At 40.0% G+C, this 23,930-nt stretch overlaps 1 protein-coding gene across 1 annotated transcript; it reads left to right on the top strand.

The window, feature by feature from the left end:
- Nucleotides 1–208: 208 nt before the first annotated feature.
- lars1b (leucyl-tRNA synthetase 1b) lies at nt 209–23,893 on the top strand. Its single transcript, XM_079649873.1, has 32 exons — nt 209–345; nt 678–799; nt 1,198–1,285; nt 1,436–1,516; nt 1,845–1,982; nt 2,100–2,261; nt 2,552–2,664; nt 3,459–3,522; nt 3,897–3,985; nt 5,460–5,685; nt 5,969–6,056; nt 6,826–6,902; nt 7,202–7,255; nt 7,378–7,518; nt 8,508–8,585; nt 8,787–8,872; nt 9,454–9,519; nt 9,704–9,786; nt 11,126–11,264; nt 11,791–12,003; nt 13,899–13,956; nt 14,365–14,428; nt 16,032–16,215; nt 17,109–17,199; nt 17,437–17,577; nt 18,267–18,407; nt 20,025–20,135; nt 20,353–20,463; nt 21,058–21,162; nt 21,944–22,039; nt 22,270–22,402; nt 22,918–23,893. Exons 1-32 carry the CDS (start codon nt 340–342, stop codon nt 23,121–23,123), a joined length of 3,555 nt encoding a protein of 1,184 aa, XP_079505999.1. The 5' UTR covers nt 209–339; the 3' UTR covers nt 23,124–23,893.
- The last annotated feature ends 37 nt before the right edge of the window (nt 23,894–23,930 follow it).

A 23,930-nucleotide genomic window follows, 5' to 3' on the forward strand; every position in this document is an offset into this window, starting at 1 on the left:
TTGTCGTAATGCAGGCCGGATGACGGACGGGTATAATCATTTCGTGTCAAAATTAAACTGCTATAGGTAAATAGGTAGCAGTGGCCCTACCGTATGTCTATACAAATATACAAAATTAATCGAAGAATTTATACATGAAAATATATGAATAGCTCACTAGATATCTAACGACACGACTACTGAAACTTCTTCGAACTTCATTTCCCAGAAAACCATGCGAGAAGCCTGTGTGTCATCAGCCAGGCACCGGTGGCGTGGGTTTCCCTGGTCAAACTACACACTCTCTTATTTCTTCTGTCTAAACAATAGAGTTATCAGTTGCTCTCAATTTGATTCAAAATGACGGTATGTTTAATGTTCAATTCATTTCAATATTAGGAATGTTTCCTGTGGTTTATAAGCAATGGCTACGCTTCGTCTCAATAACTTACTGTAGCTGTTAGCTAAATTAGCTAACATAAGCCAGTTGACGAACCAACTGCAGAAATTGACTTAAGAGAAATCTGACACAGCTGGACCAGATATAACAGCTGTTTTCTTGTTAAACACTTCTCGATCAGACTTTCTATTATTATTATTATTTTTAATTATAATATATTATGTTATATTATCAGGTAAGTAATAGTTTTACTGCTCTTCCTTTTCTCTAATGAACTATCAATTTTGTTCGTTTCCAGGAGCGAAAAGGAAGAGCAAAGTTGGACTTCTTGAGAAAGATTGAGATAGAGATCCAGGAGAAATGGGAGAGGGAGAAGGCATTTGAGACTGATGCACCGACAACAATTGGGGAAAGCACAAAGTGAGTATCTGCTGTTATGGGGAGGTACCATATGAGTAATTCCCTACTCTACTTCACATACTTTACCCAGGAATAGCTCAATATGCAGTTGTTAGACTCTTTGTTAATAAAGCAATTCACATAGATTACCATACCCAGGAATGTCAGAGCAGTTTTTGCTGGTTACTTCATTCAACTGATCTCTTCCTGATACAATATGAACACCTATTGTTCTTAAATGTGTTTAGAGGTAGTTATGACTTGTCTGTTGTTGCTGTTGGAAAAACAAGCCATGCAAGTATTGATGAAGCTCTTCTGTGGAACAGTTAACGTATCAAGGATGAGCCTTCATTGTTCCGCTTTATTCCCCAGTTCATGGCAATTTGTACATAACACCCTTTTTTTCCCATTTATTACAGCAAAACCAAGTACTTTGTCACCTTCCCCTACCCCTACATGAATGGCAGATTGCACCTTGGACACACGTTCAGCTTGTCAAAGTGTGAGGTAAGTTTGTATACAATGACAGATGAAGATAAACACTAAGAAATGTGCTTCTTGAGTTGGCATGCATGAAAGATACTTGATATGCATACAGTATGTTCAACTTATGATCACTAGTCTCTCACTCATTGATGCTCTACTTTTTTCTCATAGTTTGCTGTTGGATACCAGTCCATGAAAGGGAAGAAATGCCTCTTCCCATTCGGGCTGCACTGCACAGGAATGCCAATCAAAGTTAGTGACTTTTTTCCTGTGTGTGTGGCATTGGCCTGCAGTTATGGAATGTTTTCATTTTTAGCATTGCCTACCATATACTGTACATCCCACCTTTCATTCAACAAACACAACATGTAAGTTGTTGCCAAATACACTCTTCTGTCTGTACTTCCCTTCATAATTGTAGAAAACTAAATGACATGGTATTCAGTACTAGTACCAGTTCGGCTTTTTAGGTTTTTCCACTTTTATTAATTTATCAATTCATACCTGCCTTTAACCCCCTCACACAGACACTAACGTTTCCTTTCTCCCGGTATTCACACATCTATATTGTATCCACCAGGCCTGTGCAGACAAGCTGAAGAGAGAGATGGAGGTGTATGGAAACCCTCCACAGTTTCCAGACGAGGAGGAAGAGGAGATGGTGAAGCCAGAGGTGTCCGATGAATTCATCATCAAGGACAAATCAAAGGGCAAGAAGGTCAGGATCGGATGCAGATTGATGACAGGATTCACATATGAAGGAACAAATACAGTGTTTTAGTAAATGACACCCATAACTCTTTTTCATTATTATAATGTTTTATTCCTCTTTTAGAGTAAAGCAGTGGCCAAAACCGGAACTGCAACTTTCCAATGGGACATCATGAGGTCTTTGGGCCTGAGTGACCAGGAGATTACCAAGTTTGCCCACGCCGAACACTGGCTGGAGTACTTCCCTCCTTTGGCTATCAAAGATCTCAAACAGATGGGAGTCAAGGTGACTAATTGTAATAACGTAACTCTAGCTAACAACTGTGTAATGCAATAAAATACGACAAGCACATCTGCTTTCATTTGACTTTTTCTTTTTACTGTAAGGCCTTCTTGTAATGTCATTTGGTAAAATAATCAGTTTATATGTGTTAAGAGGTAAACACTGGAGTGACATGTCTATAGTCTGATTTTTGTTTGAGAATTCACCAAACGATATATATTCCATGGGGATGATTAAATAGAGTTATTTATTCAACTGTGCTTAAATCTCTGCTTCATGTTATCACTTCACAGGTGGACTGGAGGCGTTCATTCATCACCACCGATGTGAACCCCTTTTACGACTCCTTCGTCAGGTGGCAGTTCACCATACTCAAGGAGAGAAAAAAGATCAAATTTGGCAAAAGGTGAGATTGTTAAAAGTGTTGTTCCTCAAACTTTTTCTGACCAAGGACCATTTACCACATAAAGAGAAAACTCAATGACCATATAACAGCCCAAAAACTTCCATAATCAATAATCCTCCTGATTTAATATTACACACATTTCAGACAAATGAAATTATAGTTTTACATTGCACTGAATCCTATTTACAGTATGCTTCATTCATAACGTTGACATCAACATTATTCTTATTAATAACTTAAGCTGAGTGTCCATATTGTTTTATTTCTGATCACCAGCATTTTTTTGAAGAGCTCCTCCTTTTTGTACAGCTCTTACAAGCAGTCTTTTTTGAAAACCTCTGAACAGCTCTGCGTCTCTATCTCCCTATTCTGCTCAAATCCATGTTTATTGTCTTTACAATTTGGATATTTTTTTAAAGAAAATATTTTACCAAATCTACTCACGGACTACTCCCTGAGAAAGTCTGGTTCATTGTTGTGACTGTGTTACTTGTGTCTAGCACTTTCCTTTCAGTAATGTAAAGACAAGTAAGGAAGTGCCATTATGTAAAATGATAATGTCTCACACTTGATCTTTTTTGCTATCTAGATAAGTTGGACTCTCTTGCCTGAAACAATGTCATTTACCAAAGTCATATCTTTCCATGGGGTAGAAGCATATTTCATATTTAAAGTGAAGACATCAGCTAATTTTTAAGTTTGGATTTAGGCTCAGGCAGTCTCGTTGTTTTTGTCATTCTGTGTTTTTATTGTTGTTGTAATATATAATGTGACTTTCCTCGACTCCTCTGCAGGTATACCGTTTACTCCCCGAAGGATGGACAGCCCTGCATGGACCATGACAGGCAGACCGGAGAGGTAAACCTTCCTGGATATGTGGAATAATATATTGGTTGTGACAAACAATAACACAGGAAACATTACAAAGAAATGGTTTCTCAAAAAGAAATGCATTTTGAAATGATTCTTCTTTCGATGCCAAGTCACATACCTCACATCAAAAACATAGTGTTGGTTTGATTTACAATTTGTTACAATTGAGCAGTTTCATAGTGATGTAAAACAAATTCCACTTAGTCTATTTAATAAAAAAAAAATCTGTTTTATAATGTAAGCACCAAAAGTAAAAACAAAAACAAACAAATACTTTAAAAGGGTCTCTTGATTTGAACTGACATTATCTGAGAGCTGTCATTTGTTTTTCTCCCACTAACATTTGTCTTTGCCTGCAGGGAGTTGGACCTCAGGAGTACACTCTCATCAAGATGAAAATAGTCGAACCGTACACGGCAAAGTTCAAGGCCAAAGTCTTCTATAGCAGGTAAAGAAATACATACACTGAACACACTATAATGCCAACATTGTGTAAAGGATGGTCACTACACCACAGACAGTTTTGCATATACACTTAAGTAGGGATGTAACGATACCAAAAACTCACGGTACGATAATATCGCGATAACAAGTCCACGGTACGGTATTTATCGCGATATTGAATAATAAAGGGAAGAAAAAAATCATACTTTTTTTTTTCAATAAAACATTTTTTTACTCGGAAAATGTTTCTTTATTACATAATAAATCTGATTTTTACAGCCTTTCTGTAGGATAGCAGTATTTTAAAGTGTCAAAAACAAAGTGACAGTAACAGACTGGAACAAGAAAACCAGTGTTTTTGTACCTACTGGTACTACCAAACAAAGTAGGCATTTTCTTTATGCCACTGCATCTCACAAATAAACAAGGACATTTAATAATCAGACCCTGCAATAAAATAAATCAAGTTTCACTTTAGTTTTTCAAGTAACTCAACTCAAACTCACTAGTCACTCACTCAGCATCGTCAGACAGGTTTTTAGGAATATGAGAATGTCCACATTTTGCAGGTATTTATAAGCTGGGGTGTTTGGGCATTTACAATATCCCCTGCTCTGGAAAAAAACTCTCTCGCTTGGTACTGATGTTGCTGGGACACCAGTGGTCGCGTTAACCGAATATTTTATTTAACAATGACGGAAAAATCTGAAAGCAGTCTGTCATTTTGACAGATTAGAACAAACTCGGAACAGCGCCAACGTTTCCCCGCAGCGAGGCTCTGGTGTTATGCCGTGTTATGCATGCCCTCCAAAAGGAAATGATATAGTTCCCAAACCGTAATTTGCCGTACAGATCAATACATGTCTGGGAGGTTTTGCTTCACGCTGTGCGCGTCCCGCGAGGTGCATGCACACACGGCATAACACCGCCCCCCCCCGTTGACAGTTCACGAGCATGCTCTATCGTGAACTGTTCAGACCCGACGGGTAATAAGGGATTATGACGGATATTTTACGATCCTGTCTGTCGAAATGACGGACAGCGAAAAAGTCTAACGCCAGGCTTATTGACATGGCGAAATATAACTATATGGTTGGTACTTGTCAATGTCTCTAGGTGTGTAAATGTAGCCCTGTAAATACGATGTCCTTTTGTGTTATCTGTTGTTTTATTTTCATGTTGTAACCTACTTGCTGCCATGTTGGACAGGTCTCTCTTGAAAAAGAGATCGATGATCTCAATGGGACGACCTGGTTAAATAAAGGTTTAAAAAAAAAAAAGTGTTTAAAAAAAAAAAAAGATTTTAAATCGCGGTAGATTTTGTCAGTCTCACGACGGTATTGGGAAGTGTATTTACCGCGATATTCGGTATATCGTTACATCCCTACACTTAAGTGTATTTCTCATCTTGATAAACACTGTACTACTAACTTTTAAATTGAGACACAGCTAAAGTGCTAAAGCCATCTTTCTCACAGCGCCATGAAAGGCAAAAACATCTTTCTGGTGGCCGCCACTCTGAGACCAGAGACCATGTTCGGTCAGACCAACTGCTGGGTGAGGCCAGACATGAAGTACGTCGCCTTCGAGACAGCCAACGGAGACATCTTCATCGGCACCAGTAGATCTGCCAGGAACATGTCCTACCAGGGCTTCACCAAAGAGAATGGAGTGGTGCCAGTGGCCATGGAAATCCTGGGACAGGTACGAACGTTGTCTGTGTTTTTCTTCAGCTAAAGATACAGTCAGTTCTATTTCATATCAGGGATTGAACCCATCAAGTCTTAGAGGTCAATTAGAAGTGTAAAGACAGTTTGATTATCAAGGTTTCCTAGCTATGGTGCAATCAACTTGATTACTTCTGCTCTGCCTTTTTCATTTTACCCACAAATATGTAAGTCAGTCTATCCTAACATGATCAGGTAGGGTGCCTATGTGATCAAAGAGCAGATCAAATCAGGTTCTGCATCGTTTTGTTTCTTTCTAGGATGTCCTTGGCTGTGCCCTGAGCGCTCCTCTGACCTCCTATAAGATCATCTACGCTCTGCCCATGCTCACCATCAAGGAGGACAAAGGTATGAGTCAAACACTTTGAAAAAGTCGCGGTGCAGAGATTTGTCACATTTGGTTTAAGCGTCATCGTTTTCAATAGGTGATTTATGTGGATGTATTTGTATCCGTGTGTTTCAAATAAAGATACATGATGTGGCCCTTATGCTTCAGGTATTACTTCCTGCAGATAATCTGCACTGAGCTTTATCCATTTCCTCCTTCCTCTTGTGGAAGTTTGTGCAAAAATACTGGGAATCCTCTAAACAGCAGGCCAAAGTCACCCTATCATCTCCAAAGTGATGTAGTGTGATGTCGATGAATAGAAATAATGGCTGTTTATTTTTGCCTGAGGCAGATTATTTGTTAACGTATAAAATGGATGTAATTGCTCCCAGTGCCTTTTGTTCTTTTAGAAGTCTGTCCTATCTATTTTCTGGCCTGTTGCTCGAGGGGAGTAGTTCATCAGCGTGTTCCTGTGTGTCCTGTTGAGGACTTCTTTCCGAACAGCCTTAATTAGAAAGTCAAATGTCAGAATTTCAATAAAAACAAATCTCTTGTGTCGAGTGTGTCATCGCGGTTTTGAAGGGTTGTGGAGAGCATTGAGAGAGGGGGAATCAAACCCGACCTGTGACATTTATCAGTTTCCAGATCACGCATATTTGTGCTTTCCCTTTTTCACAGTTAGTTACTTACTCCAGTATGATAGCATGGAAAGCATATCATGCACATGATCTGTGTGTGCATAAATACATTTCATGTGTTGACCTTTTGGCTGCTCTGTGTTTTCCTCAGGTACGGGGATAGTTACCAGTGTGCCTTCTGATTCTCCTGATGACATCGCTGCTCTCAGAGACCTCAAGAAAAAACAGGTAAAGGTTACAGATAGTTAAAATGAATGCTGCTATTCAGGAAAGCTTTTCTCCTCAAATAAAGTCTGCCGGGAAATAAAGGAAATCTCTGAAAATGAAAGTGCAGTTTTGAAATTAAGTTTTAGAAATGTTTTTCTGCCTTTTTAATTGGGCTTTTAAATAAGTCTGCTGTGTTATTTGCTTGAGTGCAGGTTTACTAAACCCACGGTTGTTAAGAGAGAAATTAGATTAGTGACACATCTATTGTCACTGACTTTTGCATTTTTATAATGTGTCTCTTAATGTTTAATTTACAACAGGCTCTACGGGAGAAGTATGGAATTGAGGACAAGATGGTGTTGCCTTTTGAACCGGTAAGCTGACCCGCTAGTCTGTTTGAATCGAGTCAGAATTGAACACACCAATTTAAGTCAAAATTAAATTCAGTCCAAGTTTCAGAATGGAGCCGTAATGTGTGTGTCTGTTCAAATGTTAGGTCCCCATCATTGATATCCCAGGCTATGGGAACCTCTCCGCTCCTCTGGTGTGTGATGAGCTGAAGATCCAGAGCCAGAATGACAAGGAGAAGCTGGCTGAGGCCAAAGAGAAAGTCTACCTGAAGGGATTCTACGAAGGGGTGAGTCGGTTCGGTTTCTAATAAATGAAAAAACAAGTGCACAGGTCAGCAAAACGCAAGCCCTTAGTGGATTAAAGTTTTGTTTTTGAAGCTTGTTCGATTTACCTCCGAGACACAAGCCAATTGAGTTACACCTTAAGGCTAGACTGTTACGGTTGAGTGAAGGAAGCAGGACCCAAATGCAGATCACTCTGATTAACCTTTATTTCAAGGATAATGAAAATAACTCGGACAAACAGAACACTCACCGGTGAACTCAGTCACCAACAAAAGACGAACCAACACTGAACACAGGAAGAGACAAGACTAAATACAGGGAGGGGTAATCACAAGACGAGAAACAGCCGAGCAGGGGAGGAGAAACACAAGGCCAACAGGTGAACACAATCAGACAATTAGACACACCAGGGAAACTAACGACAGGAGGAAAAACACAGGAAGAAGGACCAGACAAGAAACAAGGAGGAAAACACCCATAACCAGACATACAAAACTACAAACGTGTCATATCATAAGAATCCTGACATAGACTAAATTAGGAATGCACTGGCTATTGCTCTGTGTGGCCCCTTGGTCTACTATTGGGAAAACGGTTCGTAACAGAAAGCTGGATGTGTACAACATGACTCGCTTACAGAGAAGAAGAATAGCATTCACATTTTTTTTAAAGCTTTTTATTTTCCCCTGTCACAACATTATGACATGAGTCTTGTAAAATTGTTCACATTCAGCTCCCTTCACTGTCAACAGATTGCACTTTGAAAAGAAATAAGAACTCAAATGAAAGCAGTGCATGGAGCCACCCGATGGCACATCTAGCAGAACACATTGCATATGTGTAAAGTGAACATGTGTCATCGCACTGAGCAGTTTAGGATTGCTTGTGATTGTAGAATGCACTGCAGGAGACGTGACCTACTTATTGTTGTCAGAATTGTGAAAGAATTCAGTGTGAATGAAACGTTTTGATGAATGAGTTCCTGTCTCAGATCATGCTGGTTGATGGCTACAAGGGGAAGAAGGTCCAGGATGTCAAAAAACCCATCCAGAAGATGATGGTTGAGAGGGTAAGACATTATTTGATTCTAATACATAAAGGACAAGTTAAAAATAAAGTATATCCAAGAACTTCAAACTATTTCTGTTTGGTGTTCTCTTTGTCCGTGAACTGCTACAGACTATGTTAGAGTTCACTATATGCCATGTGTGATAGATGTTTCATCTACATTAGCCAGTAATGATGCTGGCTCTCTATCAATGTATCACAGGGAGAGGCCATGATCTACATGGAGCCGGAAAAACAGGTCATGTCGCGTTCTGCTGACGTGTGCGTGGTGGCTCACTGCGACCAGTGGTGAGTGGATTCTGCTCGCTAAATATTATACTTTAAATCTAGTGTGTGTTTGATTTGTAAAAATAACGGCCCGTCCACACTACAGCTTCAAAAAAAGCTTGCCGGCGGGCGTGTCTGAAGCTCGACCAACAACCAATCACATGAATCTCCCGCCCCTGACACACAAGCAGCAGTTTGATTGGCTAAAGCTTGTACTGGCATATGATTTGATTGGCTGACGCTTCCACCGAAAGCTTCAGAAGCTTCAAAAGTTGAACATTGCTCAACTTTTGCAGCCTGAAACGCCAGGAAAGCTCCGCTCTGCTACCCACAATTCAGTTCGGCGAAAAGCGAGGCAACGTGACGTCACCCCATTCAAAGTGAATGGGCAGACGCGTTGGAAACCGTTTTTGAAGCTGTCGAAGCTGTTGTGTGGACAGGCCGTAAGGACTTTGGACATAATCTGAAGCGGCATGGCAGTGTTATAGAAACCAGGGAATATAAATGGATATAAAGATTGTTTTTCTTGTGAGGTTGGATTCATTCTGGAAGACAGACGTTTAATAACTTCCGTGCATGCTAATGTTATGTGTGTGTTTCAGGTATTTAGACTATGGGGATGCAGAGTGGAAGCAGCAGGCAAATGAAGCCCTCAAGTCTCTGGAGACGTAAGACACCTTTAGCTTGCTGCAGTGTTTTCCTGTTCTCTCGTCTAAATGATCTAGTAGAATTGTTTGAGATATTATTGACTATGACTTTGACCTTAAGCTGGAAACAAATGTTATCATGCCAAAGTTTGCATCATCATCTTCCTCAGATTTAATGATCTGTTTTTTGCACAAATATTTACAGATTTTGTGACGAGACCAGGAGAAACTTTGAGGCGACGCTGGCCTGGCTGCAAGAGCACGCCTGCTCTCGTACCTACGGACTTGGTGGGTGTGTGTTTTGTTTCAGGTCTGCAGTAACTGTTAATGTAGGAGACTTATAGAACTCTATAAATGCTAAAATTGCTTAGTCTTGTTTTGAGATTTAAAGGTAACACTCCACCAGAGATGAACAACATTTAAATATGTTTTATCTCATTTACGACTGATATTTTTGGTCTATAGATGGAGACAGAGGACTGGTGATAATGCACCTAGCAACAGCCTCCCTCTCTGTTCAGACAGGAATAAATGCAGATTAAAATGATTTAAGAGCCATCTGGCATACGGTACATGCCAGTGTAGTACGGTGTAGGCCTGTGGTTGACTTCTACTTTACAAATCTCCACGAATATGTTAAGAATATGAAGCACAAAGTTTCACCAACAAGAATACCTGACCATGGTGGTGGCTGTGGAGACTTTGTTCACCTCTTTGTGGAAGCGTAATATACTTTAGGTTTTTTGCTGTTGTCCTCGACAAAGATAATAGAAACACTTTTAGCTCAAAAGTGAGGATGCAAATGAAGTCGGTAAGAAATCACAGAAAAAGCATAGGTGGATTAAGTTTTCATGAAAATAAACCCATGAGCCGCCATAGTCAGACCGTATCCCAGTCACAGAGTTTATAAACTGTGTAAATCGACTCTTGATGCCTTCCAATATCTGTTTATTAATGTGTGTTAATACTCTGAATTATGTTTTACATTTCTGAAATCATATACAAATTAATGAAAAATGTGTGCACAAGTCAAGAGTAAACAAATGAACATGTTCTAATTAATGATCTTGATTTAGTAGTTACTGCTTGTGGACATTAATTAATGGGTTTTTAACCATAAAACATACCAATAAGAACTCACTCTGTGATTTTAGTGAGAGCTTACTGCATTTGAGGCTAATTGAGTATTTTACCCTCCCCACCCCGCACACACGCCTAACAATGACCAAAATTAGAATTTGAGGAAAAGCCACAAATCACTGAGTGAAAACAATGAGTTGCTTGAGTCTGTCAAAGCAGCAGGTCAGACACTTGTGGTCCGGCTGAGTTTTTGACAATAAAATATGTACAACTCGGCTTGTTTGCCAAGGATTACACAATGAAGCCCAGGACTTATTCCTTTGTGTTTGTGTTGTTCTTGGCACCAGAATGGAGCCAGCTTGACAAGATGGCAAACGCAACAAAAGATCGTTTCAGCTCAGAGGAGACAACAATTGTCTTTCTTAATACTTATTGTTTCTGTCTTTTTGCTTTCTCTCCCATGTTTGTGTGCATGTATTTAATTTTATTTTGGATTGATGTGTGTGTGTGTTTGTGTGTGTGCCTTCCTTCCTCCTGGTTACCATAGGAACGCGGCTGCCTTGGGACAAGCAGTGGCTGATTGAGTCACTATCAGACTCCACCATCTACATGGCTTACTACACTGTAGCCCACCTCCTCCAGGGAGGCGTGCTCAACGGACAAGGAGCCTCACCGCTGGGCATCAAGTACGGACACACACACACACACACACACACACACACACACACACACACACACACACACACACACACACACACACACACACACACACACACACACACACACACCTGCACACTCGAGTAAACACAGATTAAGCCTTAACTGATTCACTCTGTCTCCTCTCCTTCTCCCGTCCTTGCTTTTCTGCCTCCAAACAAGAATGGATTTTGTTCACCTGAGGGAAAAAGACTGCAATTTAATAACTAAATGTAATCTTTTCAAATGTAGACAAAGTCAATTTGTCGCCTGGTATTCATCCATGAAATTAAATAAATATATTTGCTCTATTACAGACACAGTTTTAGAAAAATCAATTCGTAGCTTAATGTTTAATTTAAGTGTCCTCAAATCTCTTTCCTAGGTCTAAGATAAAACTGCAAAGAGAACTGAAACACTGCATTTAATGACTTCTCTTCGCCTTGTTTCAACCCGATATAGCCCTTGCTCTACCCTGGCTCAATCATTACTTTCTCCTTTCTTTCTCTTTTACAGGCCGGGGCAGATGACCAGAGAGGTGTGGGACTTTATCTTCTTCAAGACATCTCCTTTCCCAAAGACAGACATCCCTAAAGAGTGTCTGCAGAAGCTGAGGAGGGAGTTTGAGTATTGGTACCCTGTGGACGTCCGTGTGTCCGGCAAAGACTTGGTGCCCAACCACCTGTCCTACTACCTGTACAACCACGTGGCCATGTGGCCCAAAGACAGGTGAGGTCGCCCACTTGATCGACGTCCACTACTGAGAGATTATGGGCAAGATTCACTGCATGTAATAACATTTATAGAATTCAGATGGTATAAGATCTTGAAGTGAAATTGTACATGTTTTTTCCAGCAGGATTGTGATTTCATGAGTTTAAAAAAAAAAAAACAGTACAATTAGCTGTGATTTGCTACAAATGTTATGGACTGTTTAAATCCGGTCATTTTATATTCATTTGTTAAAAAAAAAAGATGTAGTTTGAACTTCTATGAGAAGTATTATTTGATGGATCAACTATTTATTTGAACATTGTATATGCGTTGTTGCATATGGTTGTATAGAGATGAGTATATATTAGGGATGTAACGATACCAAAAACTCACGGTACGATAATATCGCGATAACAAGTCCAAGGTACGGTATTTATCGCGATATTGAATAATAAAGGGAAGAAGAAAAAAAATCATAATTTTTTTTTCAATAAAACTTTTTTTTACTCGGAAAATGTTTTTTTATTACATAATAAATCTGATTTTTACAGCCTTTCTGTAGGATAGCAGTATTTTAAAGTGTCAAAAACAAAGTGACAGTAACAGACTGGAACAAGAGAACCAGCGTTTTTGTACCTACCAGTACTACCAAACAAAGTAAGCATTTTCTTTGTGCCACTGCATCTCACAAATAAACAAGGACATTTAATAATCAGACCCTGCAATAAAATAAATCAAGTTTCACTTTAGTTTTTCAAGTAACTCAACTCAAACTCACTAGTCACTCACTCAGCATCATCAGACAGGTTTTTAGGAATATGAGAATGTCCACATTTCAGGTATTTATAAACTGGGATGTTTGGGCATTTACAATATCCCCTGCTCTGGAAAAAACTCTCTCGCTTGGTACTGATGTTGCTGGGACACCAGTGGTCGCGTTAACCGAATATTTTATTTAACAATGACGGAAAAATCTGAAAGCAGTCTGTCATTTTGACAGATTAGAACAAACTCGGAACAGCGCCAACGTTTCCCCGCAGCCAGGCTCTGGTGTTATGCCGTGTTATGCATGCCCTCCAAAAGGAAATGATATAGTTCCCAAACCGTACTTTGCCGTACAGATCAATACATGTCCGGGAGGTTTTGCTTCACGCTGTGCGCGTCCCGCGAGGTGCATGCACACACGGCATAACACCGCCCCCCCCCGTTGACAGTTCACGAGCATGCTCTATCGTGAACTGTTCAGACCCGAAGGGTAATAAGGGATTATGACGGATATTTTACGATCCTGTCTGTCAAAATGACGGAGAGCAAAAAAGTCTAACGCCAGGCTTATTGACATGGCGAGATATAAATATATGGTTGTGTAAAGGTGTGTAAATGTGGCCCTGTAAATACGATGTCCTTTTGTGTTATCTGTTTTATTTTCATGTTGTAACCTACTTGCTGCCATGTTGGACAGGTCTCTATTGAAAAAGAGATCGATGATCTCAATGGGACTACCTGGTTAAATAAATTTCTTTTTTTTTTTAAAGTGTTTTAAAAAAAAAAAAAATTTTTTTTTTTTTTTTTTTAAATCGTGGTAGATTTTGTCAGTCTCACGACGGTATTGGGAAGTTTATTTACCGCGATACCGCGATATTCGGTATATCGTTACATCCCTAGTATATATAATGGGAAATGTGTCCTTAATTAATAATAATAGTAATTAATTGATATAAGGATTTTAAACGTATTGCCTGCCTGAATGTGCATTTGTTAAGCTGTGGAAACGGTTTAAGATTATTATTAAGAGAATTTCTCTATTCAAGTATTACATGCATTTTTTTAAGTAAGTCATGAATTAGGGTTAACTTGATTGTATTGATGGTGATGATGGTGAAGATGAGCACATTTCCTCCTGTCTACAGTGGGAAGTGGCCACAGGCGGTGAGAGCCAACGGACATCTGCTCCTCAACTCTGAAAAGGTGTGTCAAATATTCATGTTGGGAAATATTCATCTCTATAAATTGATATGACTCTCTAACATTTATATCTTAGTTTCCCAGGAGGAAAGATCTGGTTTCATCTGATGTCATTTTGTCTTGGTTGTTAAAACATGAAATAACAATGTTTCCGTCATTACAGTTTGCCGTACACCTTTGTATTTAAACACTTTTCTTCCTACACGCCAGCAATTAACTAGTGTTTGATGCTGTTGAGTATTTTAATTACTGCATTGCCGTTGATTTGCACTTGATTTTTCTCTTTTCTTGATTTAAATACAGGCAGACTGTGACTCCTCGGATTTATTCCAACAAGCTTTGTAATGAACTTGTGTGGGCGGACGCGCCTGAAAGATTCTGTCTGCTAACATCTGTTCTCCTTTTCGCCAGATGTCCAAATCAACTGGAAACTTCCTCACACTCTGCCAAGCCATTGACAAGTTCTCAGCAGACGGTACACACACTTTCTTTTTGATTTATCTTCCTCCTGTCTGCTCTTTGGGATTGTTTACTCTTTTATCTCTGTCATGTTTCATTGCAACACTGCAGCCCAAACACATCAGGTGTACGTTTTAAAAAGGATTATTAAGTGTCTTCATAACACACGGGCCATTACACTTGATTATACTAAGCATATTTTATCTCGCGTTGAAGATGATTAAAACAAAAAGTTAGCTGAGGTGTTGTTCTTGAGTGCTTTGAGCTTTACTATACATCAGATCACTTTCATGCACCGTAAGTAATGAGTTTGTTTATTTAAATCTAAGTGTAATCAGTAAAGCAGTGAGTATTCAACCTGGTCTTCCCATCAGATGTGTTGCCCTGCAGCTTTTCAACATTTTTGCACTAGAAATTCTCCAATCAATCATGAGTTTTTATTCCATAATCGCCATTCCAGATAGTTCGTACCCCCGATCGTCTCTCCACAGACAACTGGAAACATAAGAAAGAAGAAAAGTATAGACTCTAAATGAAATATTTATAGGAACATGAGAGCAAGACAGATTCTCACAAAGGAGTCGTGAGACCAACAATGAGTCATGATGTACAGTAAAGGATATGTCTATGAAAATGTGTTTCATATCAAAAGTATTGTGTTGTCAGTCCTGTAAGGCATACATAATAATGATGATACATTAGATGTTTTCATGGTTCATCTCTAAAGGTTTGTTCTGTTTGTGAGTCTGTATTTTAAAGTTATCTGATCTTTCTCATGTATATCTGGTAGTGACAGATGAACCCTGGCACACCTCCTGCCCTTAGTTTACCTCAGGGTTGGTCCAGTCCTACTTTTTTTGGATTGGATGTTTATTTAATATTTCTGGCCCATTTTGTTATGTTTTGAACAAGCTGAATAATATATAGATGTGTCTGTTGCGCCTCTAGAAGCCGCCCCTGCTGTGGGAGTATGTTACGCCCCACCAAAATGCCCCTATGGTGCTAACACAATTCAACCACTGACCCAAATATAACAAGAAAGACACCTTTTTTAAAATCATCGAATCCATAAGATTTATTATAGACACCACACCAGAGGCCTCTCTCTTCTGCTGCTGCACTGGAGCTTTTATGCACTTCCTTCTCCAGGTGCACCTCGTCTGAACCTCGTTACAGCAATGCAGCACACCTGGGTAGAGGAACCAAAGGGAAAAAGAAACATACAGCCGTAACAGAGTAAAAGAAAGTTCTGACAGCAGATAGTTGAATTAGGTTGACTTCCTGTCTTAGAACTCTGTGTGATGTCCGCTGGGTATCTAAAGTTTTCTCAGACTATGGAATTTTCCACACATGTTCTGAACTTCACCTTATTGTCAAGATATTTTTGGAGGAAAAGAAAACTGGTGCTCTGTTCAGTGTTTTAATATGCACCCTAAGATTAAGGGGACTCATATAGTTCAATATTTAATATGAGCAAATGACACAGGTGGTGATGAGACAGAGGCATTAATCATACCGTTTGTTTAGCTCTGAAACATAGGGGGAAAAAACCACGTCACTGATTATATTGCATGTGTTCTGTCTGCTATTTAAACACACCTATGCATTTCCTCTCCCAGGTATGCGTCTGGCTCTAGCTGATGCCGGGGACACGGTGGAGGACGCCAACTTCGTGGAGACCATGGCTGACGCCGGCATCCTGCGCCTCTACACCTGGGTGGAGTGGGTGAAGGAGATGATCGCCAACCAGAACAACCTGAGGACAGGACCCGCTGACACCTTCAACGACCGAGTCTTTGCCAGGTACATGCAGAGAGTCATTTAGATCGGGTTGTATTGCATGTACCGAGATATTCAGTATAGCTTTTAAATTATTTAGGGTATCACTTTCAGCAAGGCCTTATGCATGGGACTTGACATCAAGGAGATAGGAAATAGAATCTCATCTTTAAAGACGAATCTCGGCAACAATGGGGTCTTTGTCATGTCCGTAGATTTAGGACTAGAAATTAGAAGCTTGGGTTGGTAGTGAAATAATTAAAATAAGTTTGATCATGAAGGAATTATTTATTTTTATTTTGTCTTATTAATACATTTATTGTTGAGACAGTGGGTTTTCCTTAAGGAAAATGTGAATGTTCACATTGATTAAACCAAAACCTTAAAATTCATGTCTGGAATTAGAACCATAAAGAGCCTAATACCTTGTTTAAATAGTTGTTCAATATTCAATCAACACACATTTTGAACTGTGACGATTGGAGCTTAAACTAAATGATTATGACCGCATAAGATTTTTTATGAATTATCATCAATTTTGTGGATATAATGACAGAGTGGCAAATAATGGGCAGCTATACATTATTTTGAGTTCACTGTAATCTAGTCTTTAAAACAAGAAAAAGAGAAAACACAGCAATATTACTATATCTAACATCTAAGCTAATATCTATTGTCATGGTTACATCGTGCATTTCTAATTTAGATACATGTTGCATTGCAGTTCGATTTTGTGATCATTGTCGAAGTGATTTTCTTCTAAAACGAGGTATGCAGCGAGCAAAGTGAGCCAGTTCTTCAGAGTTTCTATGGTTCCCTCGTAAAACCCTGACCTTTCTGACCGTGTTCTTTCTGGTGCTGCTAAGTGAACTGGCTTTGCAGACTGATTGCAATGATTTTGTGTCCTGTGTCTCCAGCGAGATGAATGCAGGCATCCTGAAGACGGAGCAGCACTACGACAGGATGATGTACAAGGAGGCTCTGAAGTGTGGCTTCTTTGAGTACCAGGTGAATAAAACGTGTTGTCCAACGACACTCAATCAACTTTATGTCTTTAAAGACGAGGATGATTTTAATCCTCCGTAAGCCTTTTATGACGTTATTATGAATACCGCAGGAGATGGAGCGTAACATGCGTGAGGATTCAAATGTCTCTCTGAGGGGAATTCACTGGATTGAAGATTGTGTCTGGGAGAGTTTGGTGATCCCATAATAACATGAACTGTTTTTTGTGAATGTTTACAGGCTGCCAAAGATAAGTATCGTGAGCTGGCTATCGAAGGCATGCACCGAGACCTTGTCTTCCTGTTCATAGAGAAACAAACTCTGCTGCTGGCCCCCATCTGCCCCCACCTGTGTGAATACACTTGGGGTCTGCTTGGCAAGGTGAGGAGAAACTGGACATTATGACGTGGGTCTCGGCTGATTACGGGTTCAAATGTGCCCTTCATCCTCAAGTCCCCAAGTATTTTGTGTTTATATCCCTTTTATACGCGGAGGTAAAACAGAACTACTCTATGAAAGAAACATTTGATCTTCCCGTGTTTTTTACTTTCCTCAATACACCTGGGATCAACGGGCTAAGATAATATTCATGTAGGTCTGCGGAAATGCTTTTCCCGCTGCTCTTTACTTGTGTGAAATTGCTGCTTTCTCACACACACACACACACACACACACACACACACACACACACACACAAACACACACACACCCTCCTTCTGTTGGTGGCACACAAGCTGCTGTACAGTACGATCCCAACAGCACAGAGAGTAGAGAATATTTTTAACATTCGAATGTATGAATATAAAAGAGTGCTGCTGCTCTGGAGATGTTTTTTTTTGGTTGTCGCTTAGCAACAAAAGCCCTACAACCAGTTTACACTCCAGTCATGTATGCAGCCCCACTTTCTAAAGAGCTAAGAGGCAATCAGTGGGCATGGTGTCACGAAACAGTCGGGCATTTCTACACATATGGCGCGTGTCTGGTTTTGTTATTTGATGTGACATTAATGCACTTGTTATCCCGTTTCTCATCCTCATCCCTTCTTTCTTCTCTCTGTTTCCCTTTTATAGACGGGTTCTCTGATGAAGGCGTCATGGCCTGCGGCGGGTCCAGTAGACGAGGTTCTGATCCGCTCCTCTCAGTACCTGATGGAGACCGCACACGACCTCCGACTGAGACTCAAAGCGTACCTTCAGCCGCCCAAAAGCAAAGTAAGAAAGGTCTCTCTGTTGTTTCACACGCTTCACTGCATTCACTGCTAATAATGCCTTTTTAAGTCAATTGGGGAACTTAATATTGATTTCAGCATTGATTGCTTTTTTCTTTAATAGTTTTTATCAAATCTATTTCTTGTCGGAGTGTATCGAGTTTGATCATTAAATCGGAGGCAGCGTCGTAGCAACAGTCTTTTCTCCCTTAGGTGTTGTTTAACAGATACATGGCTGTTTAATGAAGAGCACAATGAGGCAGAAAATAACAGAAAACAGCCCAAATGAGAAGCTTAATAATATCAAGCAGCCAAAAGTAGATTCAGGTTCCATAGCATTTCATCACCCCTAACTGTAAACAATTTGAGTATTGATTCTCAATCAATTCAAGCCATTTATCTCATCTATTAAGGTTCAGAAATAATTAGACAATCTATTACCAAGAACTAAAAAGCTCAAGCTTTGTTGCAGTTGGAATACACACTTAACTGACTTAGTAATTATTTGCTTATAAAGAAAGAACACAGCACTATTTATTTGACTTGGATAATACAAACACTATGGATTGATCTGCTTGGAACTGGAATTTAAGAAAAGCTACTATAAAAGAGTTGCCTTCAGTCATTCCCACAGATCTGAAATATACTTGTGGTGGTAGCCGAGAACGCGTGTGTGTGTGCTAGTGGAGCACGCTCATCAACGGGGGGGGGGGGTGCTAGTGGTGCGCATAAAGCAGACCCTTCATACAGGAGGGGTAGTGAATCGATCGCAGATGGCGTCGTGCTTGCGGACGGCTAAAAAAATGAAACCTAGATGGATGGCGCTCTATGCTTTGGCGGACGTTAATATTACATAGTCTATGTGTGGGAAACCCTGACCTTATTACAAACTGTGCCAAAAGAGGTCAACTTTAACTCTGCTAATATATATATATATTTTTTTTTTCGAATACAATTTCACTGCCCCTGTGTTAGTCATGCATACACAATATGTAGGAATCACATATGTATTGGTTTATGCTCCACAGTTCAGAAGTAGCATTTGTAGATTATCGATGTTGTCCCCATCTCTTTACGCATCCTGCATCTCGATGCTTTAGTGATAAAACAATAATAATAATATTGACTATCCTTTAAAATACACTTGAAGACTCACGGCTGTCTTTTGTTCACGGCAGGAAAGTCAATCTATTGTTTGATTACAGTTTTGAACTTGGATAAGTGGCTGTAGGCAGCTTGGAGAAAAAGCATGTATTGACAAGCTTTGAGAAGCCGATATGTCTCGCTTCCAGATTGCTGTTATTGATTTAGTGTAAATGTTTTGTTGCCATGCAGACGAGATTGAAGGATAATCAGGGAAAAAGGAGACGGGGGGGAAAGACGAAAGAGGCTGTCTTTTTATTATTCCGAAACCCTGTTTTTGTACCTATCTGTTAAGGAAGCAGAGACATTTCTTTTGGAAAATGTTTCTATAACCTTGACCCCTCTGGCTGAAGCAGTCAGAGGTCATGTGACCATAATTCTCCAACAACAATCATCTTATGTACCTTGCTGTATAGATACATGGATCATTCTAAAAACGTCCTTTTTTTTTTCTCTTGCTGTTTTTTCCTCCCAACAGAAAGGTGACACAAAGCCTCCAGCCAAGCCCTCCCACTGCAACATCTACGTTTCCAAGAGCTACCCACCGTGGCAGCATAGCGCCTTATCCCTGCTTGGCAAGCACTACAAGGTGACACACTAATGCACGACATTCACACACAGCGGCAGTCTGTTACGTATGTTGTATGCAAAAGCACAGGGGTCCGGAGTGTAGTGACGCCCTGAAATACCCACCCGCGTCTTTAAATGATCATGGGGGTGATGCTGTGCAGTTTCCCAGTATAACTCTCCTGGCCTGTGTTCCTGTCTTACCTGTCTTTGTTTTGTCTTTCTTCGTGTCTTTCCAGGACAACAAGGGGGCTCTTCCAGACAACAAAGTGATAGCGACGGAGTTGGGAGCCCTTCCTGAACTGAAGAAATACATGAAGAGAGCCATGCCTTTTGTAGCCATGATCAAGGTAAACCTGGAGGAAGTAGGGCAGACAGTTGAGAAGTGTTTGTGTGTCTGTGTAAAGTTACATCCCTTCTCTAACCTGCGATACCTCTAACATGGACAATAAATCACTGCATTTTCTATTTTGTTTTCTTTTGTTTCTATGGCTTATTCAACTTGTACATAAGATGGCTTATTTGTTGTTTGGTGCACAGCTCTTCTTCTGATTGGTCCAAAGCCTGTTCTGGTCATTCTGTTGGAAGATTGGAGTCTGCATCTTTTGTTATTCTTCTTCTTTGTTCAAGACTGTATCCAATGCTGTTTGAACAACAGTGTTATATTGCTTTTTCATAGAAATAACTAGAATACGTTTTTATTGATTGAAAGAGTACAAAAGACACATTTGTACAGGTTGTCTCAGCTTGTTCCTTTTTGTTTATTTGCCATTTATTGTGTCAACAACAGCTAGGTTGAGCATCTGTATTTCTTTGTATCACTGTTCTTGTTCGCCATTTTACACATTGATTGATTTGACTTGTTCCCATACGAACGGTCCATCAGTCATGCTTTTACTGTTTGGTTCATCTGATGATTTTGGGTTCTACTTTGTGTTCTTTAGGAGAACCTGGAGAAGAACGGGCCCAGGGTCTTGGATCTGGAGCTGGAGTTTGATGAGCGGACAGTTGTGATGGAAAATCTGGTCTACTTAACCAATTCTCTTGAGGTATGAATTGCGAACGAACACTCAGACTTGACATTGAGGATGACCTTGCTGAAAAAAAGAAATCCCAGCCAAGAACACACCTAAGGGAACTAGATGTTTTAGTCAGAAACTGCCCTTAAAAAAACGAACTTAGCAGAAGTCAGTCATAGCGGTTTAATATATTTAACTATTCTCTCAAAGCTGAGTAGTAAACAGAAGAAGTTCTGTTTAGCAGGTTTTGTAGCATTTTGATTCCCTCAACAATATCTCAGCTTTAAAGCCAAGTTCTACCACTTCTGCAAAAGTAGGTTGAGACAATTCTGAGCTCAGTTGTCAGTCAGGAAAGCCCTTTATACTTTTGTCTGCACAAACACTTTGCATGGTCGATAAGTAAAAGCCAAGTCCCTAAGATACTTTTGTGAAGCCAGATAACTGCTAAAGATAAGCTGCCACACAGATAGACAAATATAGAGAAATCATGTAGGATGTAAAAGGGGGATGTTACTTACTAAGGACTACCTCTGTGATAATTCATCTATAATTTCGGAAACAAATGGGTGTAAAAGTAGCTGTTGGATACCCAGTGGTTTGTGTTGTTTTGAACATTTTCTGGGCTATTTGTTGTTTTTGCATCCCCAATACCGAAAATGCAACAATTCAGTTTAAAACCAGGTGTTACTTCTCTGATCTATGCAGGGGTCTGGCTAACAGCCCTCCCAGTGTGCATATCAAACACACCTCTATACACACTCTGGTGGTGGACTGATTAGCTGATAATCCCTCTTTTTTATATCCTCTAAAGCTGGAACAGATCGACGTCTTGTTTGCAACCGAGGGTGACGACAAAGTGAAGGAGGACTGTTGCCCAGGGAAACCATTCTGTATTTTCAGATCAGAGGTAAATGCTATAAGCTGTGCTGGCGTTTCTCAAAGAAGGATGCAGTGAGTGTGTTTTGGAGAACATGAAGATGTCCTTTTAGTCAAGGACCTGCACTTTTCTGTGTTTGCATAGATACAATATGTTTGTAGTGTGTTTGTGTGTGATATTTATAAACAAAATGTTTTCTTTTTGCCTCAAATCGACAACAATGTGTGTTTCATGAATACGTCTTGTTTCCATTTCCACAGCCTGGAGTGTGTGTGTCCCTGGTCAACCCTCAGCCATTCAACGGACAGTTTTCTACAAAGGTTGAAATCCGGCAGGGCGACAGTGGAGACAGCATCATCCGCAGGCTAGCCAAGGTCAACAGACTCATCAAAGGTTAGTACGATGAAAGGATATACAGCAGAAATTCATAGACGATGGTTTGGAACCCATCTGCGTAACAACTAGAGAGGGCCAGAAGAACACTATTAAATACATTGAATCAGTTCTTCTTGTGTCTGTACTGCCTGATGAAGTGAAAGTGCCTCAGGCGAAAGTGGTGGCCTGTAGGAATTATGATTTGTGGTTATCAGACCATCTGTCCTTAAATTCGTCACATTCTTGTAACGCAATATGATGCTGGCAAATTTGAAAATAAAATCATTTTGAAGTGCATTATTTTATGTAAGAGCAGTTCAATGTCCAATTTTCTTTATAGCTACTTCACACCGCTCCTTTCTGCCTATAACTTCTTACCTCTCGCTCCATCCTCCCCACTCCCTTTTCTCCCTCATCTTCCCTCTCTGCCCTTATTATAAAATCAATTCCCCTGCTCAACTTAAACATTCTCCAAATTAATTTCCTCCCTCCCATGTGTCTCACTTTGGACCTCTCCCTCTCCCCTCCAACAGACCTGTCCAGAGTCAAGTTGATGAGGTACGAGGATCCGGTGCAGGGTCCCCGCCAGGTGCCCATCCTGGGACGAGAGGAGCAGGGCAAGCTGCCCGTCTCCAACAAATCAGTGTTCAATGTAAATCTGCAGGAGAAAAAAGTCACTCTCGCTGACAATGGCCTGACTGTTGACATCGGAGACTCTCTGATTTATCTGGTTAATTAAAGTCACATTCACTCTCTCCCAAACACATACAGGCACATTCAGCAGTGAATGATTTGTTAAAGGTTTAAAGGCATCAGGAAATGTTGCCACAAAATGGGTAAGCCATAAAACACTGACTCAAACATATAGCCTATGTATGTTTCATTATTCATGTTTCTGTACTGTATCATTTGCTAGATGCACGTGGTGTTTGGTTTCACAGATACAAAGATGTTCATAGTTTGAACCTTTTCACTGCTGAATGTGACCTAAGGAATTATCCTACACCAATGGGACCTTACAACTTTGCTTAACAAGAACACATACGGTTACTTTACATTCGAATTTGATATGGGAGATTAACACCAGAATTTGTGTTCTGTTCCGTCTTTTCATTGTTGGTTCAAGGTGCATTTCCTCATATTTCTCTCTGTAGGCCATTCTCTGTCATGTTTATATGACTGACAATGAGTGATCAACTATCTTTATAATGAAACACAATAGAGTTTTTTCTGAAGATGTTGAGCAATCATACTACCGTGTACTATCATGCCATGGCCATCCACTTGTATCTTATTGCATCGTGAGACTGCTCCCACATGCTCCTGAATGCCTGTTATTTTCATATAGATGGTAATGCTTCTGCTGTGTTATTTTATAAATTGACATTGAGGCATATCATTCCCTCATGTTCTGTCAACCTGTCACACAGCTTTCCAATGTTCTAGTGGTGGATGGTGTTTATCTCACTCTTGCTTTCCAGAGAAATAATAAAACCTATGAAACATTCAGCCTCAGTGTTCATTGTTTATAGTTATCTTCTTTTTG

This window comes from Notothenia rossii, assembly GCF_949606895.1.
Source record: "Notothenia rossii genome assembly, chromosome: 9".
NCBI lineage: Eukaryota > Metazoa > Chordata > Actinopteri > Perciformes > Nototheniidae > Notothenia > Notothenia rossii.

Coding starts and splice junctions, on each gene's coding strand:
- lars1b (XM_079649873.1), top strand. Junction 1,286..1,435: donor TCAGCTTGTCAAAGTGTGAG/GTAAGTTTGTAT, acceptor TTTTTCTCATAG/TTTGCTGTTGGATACCAGTC. Junction 7,256..7,377: donor TGGTGTTGCCTTTTGAACCG/GTAAGCTGACCC, acceptor TTCAAATGTTAG/GTCCCCATCATTGATATCCC.